The sequence below is a fragment of the Carassius auratus genome, unplaced genomic scaffold, assembly GCF_003368295.1.
Source record: "Carassius auratus strain Wakin unplaced genomic scaffold, ASM336829v1 scaf_tig00003529, whole genome shotgun sequence".
NCBI classification, from domain to species: domain Eukaryota; kingdom Metazoa; phylum Chordata; class Actinopteri; order Cypriniformes; family Cyprinidae; genus Carassius; species Carassius auratus.
This window is the reverse complement of record NW_020523526.1, coordinates 257,417-274,605: the sequence shown is the minus strand read 5'-3', so window position 1 is coordinate 274,605 and position 17,189 is coordinate 257,417. Positions and strand designations below refer to the sequence as shown.

At 39.0% G+C, this 17,189-nt stretch overlaps 1 protein-coding gene across 2 annotated transcripts in view; it reads right to left on the bottom strand.

Moving 5' to 3' along the window:
* Positions 1-17,189, bottom strand: part of LOC113070226 (insulin-like growth factor 1 receptor) — a 79,857-nt gene that overhangs the window by 60,516 nt on the left and 2,152 nt on the right. For both annotated transcript variants that reach the window (XM_026243450.1, XM_026243449.1), the window contains exon 2: positions 5,601-6,164. In XM_026243450.1, coding sequence (XP_026099235.1) covers positions 5,601-6,164 — 564 coding nt within the window. The remainder of the gene's footprint in view (positions 1-5,600; positions 6,165-17,189) is intronic.

The following is a 17,189-nucleotide window of genomic DNA, read 5'->3' as shown; positions in this document are numbered from 1 at the left end:
AGTGGCGGAGAAAGAGCATTCGCCATTCCTGCCACGTAACCTGGACTCAGAAGAATCTGACATGTCGTGGACATGCCAGGGCCCTTGAGCACTCCGAAAGGAAAACGCAGTATTCGTGCTGTTTTTTATGAATGAGTGTCGAAAGCAGTGGATGAATCACGACTTCTGTTCAACGCTAGCCAGAAGGCAGCAGCCAGATCCACACGAAACATATGCCTACATTCACTGCCTTCCTCATACAAAGCCACCAGACAAGACGCACAAACAGGAAAATGTGTAGGGTGAAGATACGGCTGTATGAAGCGCGTGGGTGCGTGTCTGTGCAGATTTAGCAGTCGACAAAACAGTCTCTGAACATGACCTCAACTTACTAAAAAGAAATACCACGGTTCTCTTCTCTGCATTAAATAAAAATCACAAACCCTTGAGCCATTCAAACATTTTGGCTGTATGTTTAACAGTCTGTAAATTCAGAAGCATGAATACGTGGAAACTCATGAATATATAGATGGAGGTTTTATAAATTGTTTCACTCACCTGCAGGTCACCCTTTACTGAAAATCTCCTTTAGATTAGAAAATTAACTCAAAAAAAAAAAAAAAAAAAAAAAAAGTATGTCCAGAAAGAAGAAAAAAACATGTTCGGGACAAGAGAAGGACAGCATGCCAATTAATTTTGTAATAATAAGTTATTAAACAAACAACTTTGCCTTCTCAAGAGAGAAGAAAGAGCCTAAGAAAAAAACATTAGACATGTAAAACTTCCCGCACGTGTCTGGGCAAGGCCAGTGAATACACACACACAACCTACAGGGATGAGACACAGGACACAGCATCCTTCTGACAAAAACAGACACCATTCTTCAACACCCCCAGGTTGTGTTCTTGTGCTTCTCCTTTATCATCCCGACACCCATTGACTCCGACAACTGAAGTCCATTCAAATACCACAAACACATCCTGATCTTCACATACCATCATATATCTGTTTCTATCATTAGAGCAGGCAAGAGAGTACAGCAAACCATTGAAAGAGGATTTCAACATTTCCAAACATCCAGGGACATCTGCAAAACTATGAAAGTCTTTGCCTCAGAGCCAGAATACTCCACTTGGTACACCAGCCTCATACTAAAGGATTTCTAAATCAGACACAGAAACCAAAATGATCTTTTTGTTACAAATAACGGGGGAGTAGCAAATAAGGGAATTCAAATAGAAACATTCAAGTAAAAGTTAGAAGACTTGAAGTTATGACACTTGTGACTGATATTTTCTTTAGTAGACGGTTTGTGTGTGTTTGATTTGAATGAGTCGCATTACATCGGGGAAGGTCAGACAGACAGACAGATACACACTAAAGAGGCTGAAAGACTGACAGAGAGAGACTATGAAAGACTAAAAGACTTTTACTGAGAGGTTCAAAGAGAGACCGACGGACAGATCCTGCTAGATGGAATTACATTTTCTTTATCAGACAGATGATCGACAGATAGGTGAATAGATAAACAGATGTTATCTGTGCTGATGTGCATTAGGTGCATTATGTGCCACGGCTGAGGAATGCAAACAATCCCAGGTATGCGAGCAAATAAAGAATTCAAAACGGTTTGATCAGACAAATCAGCTAGCCTTCGGGACAACAACAGGAGCTTGTGTTGTTGTTTGGGGTTGTATAGCAGCCCTGAAGCCCATGGGGCTCAGACCATTATCCAACAATCCTCACCCCTCCCCTCTTCCGTCTGGGGTATGCGAGTGTGTTTTTCAGCAGGGGGGGGGGGGGGTGGCTTGGGGGGGAGACATGCTTTTGTAGATCAGAGTGACCTGAGGGGCCCATTCAGACCAGACCACAGAGTAGGTGCAGTCACGAAACCCGCACACACACACACACACAAAGAGCACAAACACGTGATGTCAGCAAGGCCACAAGCGAGCGAGCAAACAACTGGATGGGTCACTAGAGTAACAGGCAGGCGGGTGGTGGGGCCAGGAGTGTAAACAATGAGAAGAGCTATCTAACGACTAAAGCTGTTAACAGCCGTGATAAGAGTCCCGGAAGAGAGCGAGAGGGGAGGAAATGGCAGTAAAACTATCGAGAGGGGTCGTAAAAGAATCAAAAACAACAGCCAAAATAAGTGGGAAGGGAGGAGAGGTTGGCGGGCAGGGGGGAGGAGATTAAGGAGGGCTGTCGTTTCGCTCCCCCTCGCTGAGGAGTCTTGTTTTTGTGCTTGTACACTTGACATTTCTGTGACATTTCTCCTCAACACTTTGCCTCACATGGACCTGGGGACGTCCGTTGGATGCCTCCTCTCTACAGTCCCCCCCTCCTATTCCCTCCATCAACCGACCTGGCATTGCAAAACATCTCTGGAGACAAAGAACAGACACACTCAAACACACACAGATTACAAAACATACACGAATCATACCATCAGTCACCACCAGGGGCTCTTTTTAAACTTTACAACAACATTCATCATGGCAAGAACATTGTAAAGTTCTTCATGTTTTTTTTTTTAATTGATAAGTCAATAAACATTTAAAATTAGATCACAGACAAAGAGGATAAATAATAAATCAGAGTTTAGATGCCAGACATCTTAGCTTTCTATACAAACGGTTAAGAGTATTAGTAGCTAATAAAAGCGCTTTCAGCCAGTTGAATCACTTTGTATATTCAAAGACCTGATTGAATTGTTCACAACATTGGAAACAAACTTGACAGTCTTTCATGTCCCCTTTGAATAAGTTTATTCCTGAACGAAACCAAAATCCATTTCCTTATCGCCAGAGCTGGATTATCGGAGCCAAACATACATATCCAGGCAGCGAGAAGACAAACACTGCGAATGGAAATTGCATTACAAATGGAAAGTCCATAGACTCCAGATACACGCATGCATACACAGAGGTGATGGTAACAAGCGCATGCAAGAACAGGAAAGGAATGCTTTAATGGTCTTACATTTCAGAAAAAAAAAAGCAAACAATAGTGCTGCTGTGGACACACTCATCTCATAACAAACACGCAGAGTCTCGCACACATACGCAGGAGCTGATCGCTGATTGGCTGCTGACAGCAACTCTTGGTTCAGTAATTAGAGAGAAAGGACCGATCCAAATTGACTACAAAACCACTGTGTGCCCTTGAAGAAACATCTGCGCACAAGAAAAACAAGGGGTGGAGAAAACTGTTCTCAACAAAGATCCAGATGGGCTTCACCAAGTGACACCAAAGGGCTACGCCACCATCAAGCTAACCCTGAAGATTTGTGTTCAGAAGTCCAATTCATTTCAGTGAATCACTTCGTTCGAGTCAAAACAACATTTCACAGAGTCAAAGTTCTCTGTTGCTTTGCCAATCGGTTTGACTCAAACATTAGAAAAAACTGGTTCTGTGAAAACACACTCACAAGTCAAGTACTATCTTCCTTCATCACCCACAATTCAGTCTTATTCTTCTCCACTGTAGAATTAGTATAAGGATGGTCGTAACTTTTTGAAAAACCTTCCAGTTCAACCCTCAAGTCATCATGATCCAGTCTTCACAACCCACTTTTATTCAGAGTTAAAGGCTTTTCATTGGGAAAAAATAAAGCGAGGCAGGACTTTGTTGGGATTTGATTGCGAAAAGTAGTGGATCAACTGATTAGACTGTTAATAAGTTAATGATTATGAAGTTCATTCAACTTAATCATTCATTAAAAAACCCAAAATGTGTAAAAAAATAAATAAATAAAATAAAATACAGGAAGTAAACTATCAATTTAGAGTTCATGTTGAATTTAAGTGTGTTTGAAATCAGCTTTGCGTCATCCTCAACATGTCAAAACAACTAAGTTAATACACTCCTTGGTTTCCTCATCTATCCTTGCCATTACCTCTCATGAGGTTCAATCATTTGTACCTTGAGAACAAAGCAAGCTGGCGACAGTTGGAAAACGCTGGGGTGTGATTTTCATAGGCAAATTGTTGATTCCTTTGAAGATCCATATGGAAACATTGACGGGAAGCATACACAATCGGACAGGTGGCAGCCCACTGCATGTTCCAGAAGGTTTTTGGAGAACAAATCAATCAGTCAGACCATTAGTACATCCTTTCTGCTGTGACTACCAGTTGTTCTCTTTGTTCGGCTGTTTGAGCCTTGGATACAGGTGACTCACACCTTCCCACCTCTGCAAAGGCAAAAACATGGCATTCAGACACAAGATTACCATACTGAACAGGTGTGCAGGGGAGCAAGTGCTGACACGATGCGGGTGGGACGTTCGGGAAGAGACTGCATCAGCAGCGCAAAGGAGAGTCACTGAAAAAGGACACTCGGAGTCGTCCACTGCTGTGGATCAAATATCCTGGTAGGGTCGCAGCACGTCATCTCCTTACCTTCCTCAAACGTGTCCTTCTCATGATTGTCAGATTCAAAGAATTCCAAAAGCAACAAACAAACTATCCGGCTATAAGGGAGGGTGTTTCTGAGGAGGGTTGATTTCCTCTGTTTGTTTTCAGGCGGAGGGAAGGGGGAGGGAGGGCAGCTTTGCGACGGCTTCTCTGAGCCTGGGACTTGCACGGTCTGCAGGTCTCTTGAAGGCCAGGGGTGGGAGAGCGCTGTAGTGTTCTCATCCATTATGTTTTTCCCACCATTCTTGTGTGCTTGGGAGAGGAAGAGGGAGCAAACATTCATAATGGGGTAGTTCACTTTCCCAGGCATTCCCGGTCAGATGTAGGGGACACACTGTCATTCATATCTTCTGACCTTATGACTCCAGAGATAAGAAATCATAGAAGATATTTTGGTCCCAGCCAGGTGGATTTTCTCACATTCTATTGACCCCATCCACAAAAAAGGGCCATAAGGACATCAAAGTACTATTGTAATATCTAACCTAACAGACAAAATAAAACTCAAATTAATAAAGGATTTTTATATATGTAAAAAAATTATTTAAAAAAAAACTAGTATAAACTAGTGGTCAACCGGCATGGGGTTTTATTAGCTAATGACATAACTAAATTGTACACAAATTGTACACAAAAGACCATCAAAAATATATCAAAAATAAACAAAACAAACAAAATTCACTCAAAAATAAGGTGTCAGCCAACTTCAACAGCAATGAAAAGAGATTTGAGAGTGCCGTTACACATAATTTAGGGTTCAAAAAGCACACTTCTATGGATGGATTGAGTGTAGTGCTCCTTAGAACGTCACCTCAGGTCACAGAAAACTTTGTTTTGTTTTCAGGACCCTCGGCTACTGTCAGTGCCTTTGATGAATTGGTGGATAGTCTAGTCATAACTCTCTAAACGCAACATAGATTACACTAACCAAATATTTACCTGACAGGACCCTGCCAAAGAGACAGACCTCCAGTTCCCAAGCAAAGCAAACAGTATCCCTCCATTGGTTTATCTAAACTTAGCTTTATCTCATGCAATCTATGCCTCATTTGGTTTCACCATTCATGTCACTATTCCTTCAAAATCTCCTGTGAAGGAACGATAAGCTAAGGTAAATGCCAGCAGATGTGAATCCATCAGAAATAAAACCTGAAGTAAATCGAACATTAGCTAGATTGAGTATGGTTGTTGGGTTCTTACCATTCTGGCAGTGGTTCGAGGTCCAGCAGCGGTGGCTGTAGTTGTCATTGAAGCTGGTCCTAATGCACTGTGTTCTATCATCCATGATACCTGGACAAACATCACCGCATTCTTTGGCTGGCTTGTTCCCAGCGATGTAATTGTTAAACTCTGCATTCATAATAAGTGACCAGTCCACTGACTCCAAGTAGCACAGCTCCGGGTTCTTTTCGATTCGGATAGCGCCTCTGGTGATGTTCCTCAAGTTGTAGAGGCCGATATCTTTCAGGCTGGTCATTTCAAAGATGACCAGGGCGTAGTTGTAGAACAGGTTGCGTCCTTGGATGACATTGAGGTTGGGGAAGAGCGTGCTTAAGCTATCCAGGCCAGAGACTCGAAACAGGAGAAGGTAGTCGGTGACCATGGTCAACTTGGGGAAGGACAGGGTGCGAAAGTGCTCCTGGTTGAGGTTGTTGTTCTTGTCTCCAATGAGGAGGATCTGAAGGTAGCCTTCCACCACCGTGCAGTTCTCCAGCTTCTTGAACTCACTGATGTCATTGCGGATATCAATGTGAGGGCCACAAACTGGAATGGAAAAGAGAGAAGAGTACAGTTAGTACTAATATGACCAAAACAAATCTTTTTAAGGGTTCTTTAATCATCTTTATTACACCTCTCCCTATTAAACGTAGAACAACTTTTCGTTTGATCCCACTTTTGGATATCATCAGCCAATAACCAAATATTTATTGAAGCTAACTGTCATTTGATTAAGATACATTCTGATATGGAACATCCACATTTTACAGTCTAAATGATTCTTGCTCTAAAATTATATTTATAAATTGTTCTTATGGTTTTTTTTTATATATATAAACACAGACCGTCTTTAATACATTTCTGGTTTTATCTGTCACAAGCATCAAGAAAGCATAGAGAAAGAGCTTTCAATCTATCAATCCTTTCCATGATGTCACATGGAAAAACTAAAGATATACTGGATTCGAAGTTGATCGAAAAAAAAAAAAATGTAGGGCAGGAACTTGGTTCTAATCATCAGTTTTTAATTGGATTTTGAAATGTGGGCACTGCACTCAAAAATGAACAAAATCTTGTAGTCGATTGTGGAGGGACGGGGTTGAAGAAAACCAAATCACTGTAAAAGTCCATGATACGTTTGAAAGTTTTTTTTTTCCAGAAGATCGACCGTTTGATTAAAATTATTTAAAAATAGAACATACATGGATGAATCATTCACAATAAGATCAACAAGGGGTGACTTTTTCTTTCATGACAACTTTAACCAACCAATTTGATCCACATTTGAATGAGTAATATTTTTAAGAGTGACAAAGACTTATATTTAATCAAATACCCCAAAAACATAATACAGTTAAACATCAGCATGAACCTAACAAATGGGACATTATCAAAAGGTCAAGAAATTTTACATAAGGGACTTTTCCACTGCACGGTACATTTCAGTACGATTCACTTTTGGGGGGTTTTCCATTGGGTACAGTACATGGTACTTTCTTAGTACAACCTCGGTTGAGGTTCCAAGTAAACTTTACTGTTACCAAAAGGAGACGTGTAAACTCTACTGATCACCGATTGGCCAGAGAGAATCATCATTACCTGCGTCATTGAACTTGTGACACAAACACAACAGAGCCGCTTGATTTAAATCAGCCAGCGAAGGATCGAACTGTTTTGAACGAGCACACCTTTTTTCATCAATCAAAAAGTGTCTATTATCAATTTAAAGTTCTTTGTCTGTTGAGGAAGTATAGACGTTCTTCTCATTGAAAGCAGAGGAGCGGATCCAGCGAGAGCTTGATGGGGCAACGCTGAAAGAAATTTTTTTTCAGGAGTCGTGGAAGTAGACTATAAAGTCAAAGTCACTCTAAAGCGATACTAAACTGCAGGGGAAACACAACCAGAGCCGTGCCGAGCGCAGTCGTACCATGCAGTGGAAAAGCACCAATACTCACTACAGACCTACAGTGACCTACCTACAGTGAAAAGAGTAATTCACACCATAATAACAAAACTAACTGCTAGGTGACACCCACCACCCCAGGTTAAGGCTGTGTCCTGGAAGGGGACAGAGACCAGCAGAAGAATAGTCTTGACATATGAGCTCCTTTGGCTAAACCTTTTATGTTCTTAGAGAGGCTTAGGTCACCTTCTCTGAGACCATATCACAGGACCTCTATGAGACAAATGGAAAAGCTTCTCCCTGCCATGTGAAAAAAAACATGACCACGGCTGCCGGAACACATGGTCCCACACAGAAACAACCTTATCAATCTCTCTTTACAACCATGCTCTAAATAGCCCTCTGCGAGGCACAGAAGACAGTGAACTTTTGAGTAATGCGGGAAGGTCAAAATTTCAACAATCTCAGATTGCCTACTGTGCATTATTCTGACAGGAGTGGAAACCGCTTTTCCTGACACGAATTTCCTGTGAAAATGACACGCATCATGAATCTAAATCCCATTTGAGGTTACTGCATAACCAGTGTGCCAAAAATAGCAAGTGCGTTGTTTAAAAATGATCTTTATTAGCTCCTGACAGTGTATTACGCTCGTCCAAAATTACAATGGAAATGATTGCTCCATGAAAATATTTATTTGTTCTCCCGTATCATCGCGAATGCCCCAGAGCTACACTTGGGAGTCTCAGAGCTGCATGTCTCCTTTGTTTCATTGCGGCATTTTTTTCTCCTCCACAATCCCGGGAGAGGGAGGAGAGCCGAAGTGACTCACACACAAAGACTAATTTGTTTGTTGCTAAAGAAAAACTTTAGTCTGCAGTTCCGGTTGGATCCATTAATAAATTCAGATGGTCTGGCAAGACACAAAGAGGAGGGAGACAGAGTGGGAGATAGACAGTGATATGGTGTCAGTTAAACAAAAGTAGACAAAACTGAAGTATAAAAAACACTTGACAGTGTGTCAAAACAGCTAAAAAGTTATGCATTCATTTGCACTGAAAATACACACACACAGACCAAAAAAAACATTTTTATCTCACAAACTGAATATGAAGATGTGCAGTGTGCGGAGATGAGTCTGACATCTCTTAAAACTGCCACACAGGAAGAGTAAAGCCAAACCTCCCCAACAGATGACCTCCACATTGAATCCTCCAGGATGATCCGTGGCCAAAGAGCTCAACCAGTTCCTATTCCTCTTAAAAAGATCCGGCTCTTTTGTAAACACAGCCACTCAGAGAAGCATCTGAACCCTTCTCCACTCTGTCATGTTGGTGTCGATTTCAGCAGGTCAGATTTTACAGTTAAATGATCCAGTGCAACTGGGCAAGACAGTTTCCTTCAAAAAAAGCGGGACTACATGTTTTCAAATATTACCCTATATCGACTTCTCACTCACTTTTGAAAAATTTCTGCTTGCATGAACTCTGAAATCTGTCGTGCTCACATTTTTATGCATGCACAATAAAAATAAAGCTTTTTTTCTGCTTTACAGAGGAAATAAAATAATTGGAAAAAAACCTGAATAAGGGTTAGTGGAAGATAAAAATGTTTAGTCCATTGGAGTGCACGATAAATATCGGCCGATGATTAATGCGCTTCTCATCGGTAAACCCGGTTCTCTAATCAGCGGTAAATTCCATCAGGTGCGTGATTTCACAGAGCAGCTGTTACTACACAGAGCCGTTGTAAACGAACAAGCTTCACAAATCCACACTGACAATGAACATGGATTTGCGTAACAGTACAAACACATTTTAACTTATCTTTTAAAACATATTTAAAAACATTTTGCATTTTAACATGTAAAGCAAGTATTTTGAATTGTAGAGATATTTAAGAATACTACCATTTTACTGTATTTTTGATCAACTAAATGCAGCCTTGATAAGCATAAGAGACTTTGAGCATCAAAAACATTCTGATGATAAGATTATTATTATTATAAACTTACAAAATAATAACAATAATAGTATTTGTAGTAGTGGTAAAAATAATAATTATAATTGTTTTTATTTAAAATAAATGCATAAAGAAAACAAGTCTATTGATAATTACATACTTCGCAATAAAAAAAAAAAAAGATTATTAAATTCTAAGAAAAAATATATAATATCAGTCACTCTCTGCTTTCTAATAGAAAATGGTTTCTTACCACTCCAACAAACCATAACAAATTGAGTTGAGATTGTGTGTAGTCAAAAACACAAGTGAACCCCACTCATTGGCCGCAAGATATATGAGTGAGGACATATGTGGCTTATTCTGTTCAAATCATAACCTCTGGGGTGCAGATTAAATGACAATTATGGTCATTATGACCCACTTGCATCACACCGGCCAAAACTAATATTGTGTCAGTCATCTGAAATGAGATCTCAGAAGTGCTACACTGGGAATTGTGTAAATGCGTGTTTGAAATAGTCACAAAAGCTTATTGCATTTTTTAAGAGAAAGAAACATAGTACAAAAGAAAGCTCCTTCATCCTTTCCACAGCACCTCTGCAGTGAGCAGCGGTATTACAGTCCTCAAATAATTTTCCATAAGAGGATTGTGCACAGCTCTGCGTTCAGCTATAATCACCAGGAATCGGTCCATATTTTTTGGTCAGTCCTTCCAGAGAAGTTATGGACTCACTCAGCCTTCATTCATGTCACCTACACTTGTTGTCTTACCGAGATGCAAAAATCAGTAGTGAAACAGAAGTGCATATAGTGCTTGTCTTTCTCCACGAGCAAACAGTAACCCAGTCCTTCATTCACTGTGGTTTTCACACCATGGTACAAACAGACTGGCCTGAAATTCATCTCCTGCTGTTTACATTTGATAACCTTTTGCTAGCGGTCCACAGGAATCCATGTACCTCTGGGATAGATGGGGGTAAAACAAGACTTCTACTACTTCTTAGGATCCAGTTTTTAGCCTATTGGCCAAACATTTGTCCATCCATCAGATCTTATTTCCAAATGAAAAATACACAGCTATTTATCTGAAACCAAATGCCCCACACAACAGTGCTTCTTAATTGCAGCTGTTAAAGTGACCTTAAGAAAATGACGACCCTTGTGGGACCGATTTATATCTTCAAGAGATTATCAGAGGTTACTGAAACCACTTTGAGTAATCGTTCTCGGAAAACAAGACAATTTTAGCAGTTTTCCCTACACTGTTAGCACTATTATCACTATTAGTGTTGTTGATCGACATTAAACTCTTCCTGGTCACTCACTAGATAAGGGAGTCAATTCCACTTGAAAGTGAGCATCACTGTGCAGAGCATTTGATGTGACAGCTATCAAGGGTGCACAGCAGTCACAAATGGTCTTATATGTTACTGTTTGAATGAATGTGTGAAAAATATACATTAATATTCATAATATTTGTGATCACTATGATTTTGAAGTCTATTATTCTCACCAAATCTGCACGTTTTTGATAAAAGTACAGTAATACTGTGAAATATTATTACCACTGAAATAACTTTTCTATTTTAATATATTTTCAAATGTAATTTATTTCTGTAATGGCAAAGCTGAATTTCCAGCAGCTGTTACTCGAGATCCTTCTGAAATCATAGAAAGGTTCTTATTTGGTGCTCAAAAAACTTTTCTTATTATCGGTGTTGCAAATATTGTGCTGCTTGACATTTATGTTGAAACCGTCGTAAATAGAATTACAAGGGATTCTTTGATGAATATAAAAGTTCAAAAGCACAGCATTTATTTGAAACAAATCTTTTGTAACATTATAAATGTCTTTATTTCATTAATTTTATATAAAAAAACCTTTTTTTGATATTGGATATTTAATTGTGATGCTCGTTATTATACAAAACAGTGTAGAATTTCCATTTTAGCCATTTAATGTTTATTGGCCATGTCATGAAAATAGTTATCAGTATCAGCCAGATTATTTTCACTTTGTTGAATTAGAGGGCTTAAGTTTTTAGCATTTCTGAAAGATACCAGCAGCCCCACACGGGTGTATTATAACCACCATTACTTGATCCCCATCTTTCGTAAACCTCTGCCTCAGCAACATGCCATGTTGTTCCATCTTTCAGACTGAGTTTTGCTAGCTGAGCATGCAAGGGTGGGGGGGGGGCAGAGGTTTTATATTACTAGTTGGGCTCTGACATATGAGCTTGTGCTTTTGAAGTGAGGGCCATTGAAGGGAAGTGTAGCACCAGACCAGTGGTCAGATGACTTCCAGCATGTGGGGGATTAAACAGCAGTTGAGGTGGCAGGTGTGAGTGCTGCGGAGCACAAACCAGGATCTTGGTCATGCTCCCCTGTGCCCCCTTACTGCGGGGCTGACTCAATACCCCAGTCGCAGAGGTCTAATGCACAGCGCTCTTTGTACTCAGGCCAAAAAATACAGAAGTGTTACTGTAACTCTAAATGTCAGCATTTTGTTGTTTTCCACAAGAAGGTGCAGGAAATGCACAGCCTATAAGTGCATGTTGAAAGACGTCTGGCTGGTGTCGTTTAAACCTTGGACGAATTCCAAACAGCCTTTTTGCAGCCTTGAAAGGGCACTATAGGAAGGTGGCACTACTCAAAAGGTCTTCTAAATGAAAATTAGTAATTTAATACATGCTATGGTCACCAGTGCCGATCCTAGACTTCTGGGGGCCCTACGCAAAACTGTGTCGGAGGTGGTGGGGGCGCTTGAGAAACGAAAATGTTTTCAATAGTATAGAGACTCACAAAGCACTGTTTTGTGTGCAAAAACTCGAGCACGATTGGAAGTTACCGGAATTTAAAGTTGTAACTCCTAGCTAGCTGACATCACTCAAATTAAAATCACATAGTATAGCATTCAAACTAGAGGTCGACTGATTGATTGGTCAACCGATTAATCGAACGATTTTTGGCATTTTTTAATTCATGTGTGTGTAGGTCTGGCAGTACCCTCCACTGATTTCTAAATATCGGTGTCAAAGTGAAAACCCATATTGGTTGACCTCTATTTTAAACACTTGACTGACATAATAGAATGAGTTAAATACATCAATAACATTTTTATTAATCTCATAAATTGTCGTGTTTTGTTGCTATGCCAAACTAACATACTACTTAACCCTAAAGCCCAGTTTTTTCCATATTTTATACATCCGTGGGTCAAAACCGTTTATGGTGCATCAAATGCAGTTCATAATGGTATTGGAGATTGAACTGTATTACAGAACAGCAGACACTTGAAGTAGCATTCAGTCACACTTACTTTTTATATTTTCAATAGACCAAATATTACCAGTGGAGGTATGCATGTTTGTTGATTAATGGCACTCTACTTAAGGGACCTTTAAAACTTGTGTCCAAACTTTAGTAGGTCATTTGAATATGACTGATTCACTTCTGTTAATGTTAGGCCTGGGTAAAAAAAAAAAACGATTAATCGATTTTTCAAATGTGGTCGATTCAAGATCGAATCTCAAAGGCCAAGAATCAAAATTTTATTTTTGGATGATTATTGTATCTTAAAAATGAAATAACTTGATCCTGTTTGATTAAGGAATGCGACTGTTCTGACTTTTTTCAACATACATTTTTCATCTTGCATCAAAATTCTATTGTATTTATGTAACATAATTGTATGCATTTGAAAATTAGAGAAGGGTTCGGTTTTAAATGTACCCAAGTGTTCCTAAAATAAGAGTTTAATATACAGGTTTGTGGCTCTTAATTTTTTTTTTTATAAATATAGTATTTGTATTATATCTATATTCATTGAGTTCAATCGAGAATCAAGTTTAGAAAATTGAACTGAGAATCGAAATCAAATAGATTGGAGAGCTTGTGAATCGAAATCGAATCGATCTGGAACATCTGAATCGATACCAAGCCCTATTTAATGTTGGAAAAATAAACGGTATAATTGTATTTTAGTCGTGTGATCTGTGATAAAGGTATAGACCAGAGGTTCTCAACTCTGGCTCTCGAGGTCCATGTTCCTGCAGAGTTTAGCTCCGACCTTGATTAATCTCACCGCCTGTAACTCTAGTAATCCTGAAGACCATGATTAATTTGTTCAGGTATGTCTGAATAGGGTTTGATTAGGGTAAGTGGACCTTGGGGCCAGAGATGAGAACCCCTGGCATAGATTAAATTATAGCTTATATGGTTATATTAACCAAAAATAAATTTCCAATGTTTACATATTCATAGGGAGTAATATTATAAATATATATAATTAAACTTTACTAAATTACTTTAAATAAACAACTTCTAAATTAAATATAATTAAGCAATAATTACTTAGAGTGCAATTAGATTTAATTTCTTCATGAATGTTAAGTTCAGTAGTAAGTACATTTTACTTGATAATAGCAAGGAAGATGTACTTAGAAAAATTTAATTTAAATGTGTTTGTGCAAATTGTTACTAGGATTTGATAAAACAATTCCAAGTAATTTTACTTTTTTTTTTTCAGTGTACCATTTAAAAGTTTGGGTATTTTTTTTTTTTTTTTCGTGTTACAAAAGACTTCTATTTCAAATAAATGCTTTTCTTTTGGACATTAGATTCAAAGAATCCTGGGGGGGGCGGGGTTGTCCTATGGTTACCACAAAAACACTCAGCAACACAACTGCTAATAACAATGATAAAAATAAGATACTTTCATTACTGTTACTATTTAATTTGTGTATATTGTGCATCCCTAGTAAAAGTAATTTGCATTTTACTTCCAAATCTGGTTAGAGTTTGTACCTGTGAATCAAAACACACATAAAGACCATTTAATGAATGTTTCAAAAGGTTTTTGCCCATAAAATGAAAGTCAATCGGATCTAAAACACCAGGACACACTGACTTTCATTGTAGGGACAAAAATACACACAGACTTTTTTTTTTTTTTTTTTTTTATATCTTCTTTTGTGTTTCACAGAAGAGAGTCAGTCATCAGTATTGAAACAACATGAGGGAAAGTAGACTGATGACAGAATTATCATGTTCCGGGGAGCTGTTTCTTTAAAGGAGATGAACAAGTTTCTGCTGAACACAAGAGTATATATTTTGAAGAATGTTGTTAACCAGTAGCCATTGACTTCCATAGCACAGAATAAATATATTCTAGAAGTCAACTGCTACTCTCAACAGAATATCTTCTTTTTATTTTTGGTCAACAGCTGATAGAAATTCAAACAAGTTTGGAACAAATTGAGGGAGAGTAAATGATGACAAACATATTTTTCATTTTCATGGGAACTATCCCTTTAAATAACAAAAGTTCACATTGTGGGAAGCTGTCAGTGTAAGCACAAATTAACTCCCTGTGTCCGATGGTCTAGGAATGGTCACAGCACGCAAGCCTATTTTAAATTAACATTTAATTAAGTCTATACCTAATCTGGCAGCTCACTGAACCTTTAAGATCGTTTGACTCAAGCAGCGAACATGTAGGCACGAACTAGCACAGTGACACTGATTCGGGGCAACGGGAGTGACTCAGAGCTCTGCGTGGCACCGGATGAACAGGCACGAATGCTCCAACAGGATGAAGGATGAAGCACATTTCAGCAGAGACAGAACATGGGATGGGAGACAAAGAAATATGAAGAGAGAAAGCAGCGTTGGCCACTACAGCACGCGTCTGAGTCACAGGAAGAGACTCGCTTAGCCTGAGGTCGCTAACACACTAGAAAAAGTGTTTGATGAGTAGGATGCGCTGTGGAAAGAGGCCAGATAAGTTTTAATTCATTCCTGAAACTTACACAAACCATCCCAGTTGAAAAGATTCTGAGCATTATCTGACGCAGCGAAAACTCTAGCACGTAGGCGCCCTTAGTCATGAAAAGAATGAGCAACACCAGAATACTGAATACCACAGACTGAAGTAGGCAAAGGTGGGCTATCAAATAAACAGCGAATGACTTCAAGTTCACCCACTATTCGCTCCTTTCAGAATGTTTCACCTCGGTGACAGCCATTTCTCCCCTGCTTTACAACCCCAGCTCAACGCCTGCGTTTAACAACACGTGGAGGCCTGTGTAGATACAAGGCTGAATGTGGGAGTGGGTGTTACACAATTATTTATTTCTATTCTTGACTTTTAGCCACTTCTTGGGAGTACGTCGAGCAGGAGTTTTCAGAAACACTGGCCCTCGCTGGCACTTTTCTGAAAGTCTGAGTGTGTGTCAGCATCTGACAGCAGCAAGCGCTGATCTTCACGCTCCGCCGCCAGGCTGTCCGGAGGCTGTCCGTGTGAACATCTAAAGCCCAATAAAAGAGTTCACAAACTCTCTACTCTTCAAATCGACAAAACCAAGTCTGTTTGCTTCACTGTGTATTTTCACATGTTCAGTTTTCAAACCTCATGTTTCTCCTCCCGCTCGCCCTCTCTTTCTCAATGGACCATGGAGGCTTGTTTGCCTTATACTTGGAAGAAGTGGCATAGAATTTTTACTGTGGCAAAACTTGAAAGGAGGCTAAATGACATTTTATTATCCTTACCCGATTTTATTTAACTAAACATGATGGAAAAATGAAGATTTCTTCTCAATTGAGCATGGCCATTAATTTAGCATGGAATATTTATAACCTGTTAGATGGATGGATAGATATGCTTTAATTTTACCTTCCTTTAAAGAATAAGAAAAATTTGTGTTTTGAACAATAAATTATGTAAACCTGCTGACAACCTGACCAAAAGTATGAACTTGTAAATGAGCATAAAAGGGCACTTTATAAACACTAATAATTTAAAAGGGCCTCACACTTAACTTTATTCTTTAGTAAATATTTAAACTAATATCTATTTTTCATTGATTTTAGTTTTTGGTAATTTATTTTTAAGTAGACAAGATTTTAGAAAATGTTTACTTAAGACATTTATAATAGAAAACATAAATCTTTATTATAAATAAAATATATATTTTTGTATTAGTAATAAATATTACTGGTAGTGGCCAAAATTATAATATCAGTGCATCTCTAAAAGAAAACATCCAAAACCCAAAACACCCATCTTCTTCATAACCCTTAATTATTTAGCTGGTGTCAACTAACATCCTATTATTTGTTTCTATTATTATTTAATCAAATCATACTCAGCCTAATCTAAACCGTTCATTTCTAATCAACCCTTTAAAGTCAGAAAGTACCACATCAGTGAAATCAAACTGGACACATATACCCAAACCCAAGAGTAGAAAGATATGAAACTGGTTTGTGCTGACTGAGGTCAGTGTGTCAGTGAAGTGTCTTTGCAACCCTTCATGGGACAGAGACACACGGGACAATGCAATGATGGAGTCCAGGAGTGAGAGCTTACCCCCTCTCTCTATAGGGCCAGTGCTGCTGGTCTCTGCAGGGTGCTGAGAAACAGACCCCCCTGACATTCACAGTGGCCTGGATGTGGGACTGGCCACTCCGGTCAATGGCCTCGAATTGCGTCCTAACTCCTTTTGAATGTAAATGCGAGTTTAAACCAAAGAATGGCCAACCTTCATTATGCCACAATGCAGCCCCCACACAATCCCAATTAGGCATTTGATGACACTAAAGCTGCAAAAACATTACAAATACATCCACCTACAAGCACATAATGTTTTAAAACTATGGAAAGATGTGAAAAATGGCAGCAGGATTAACATATTGTCAAT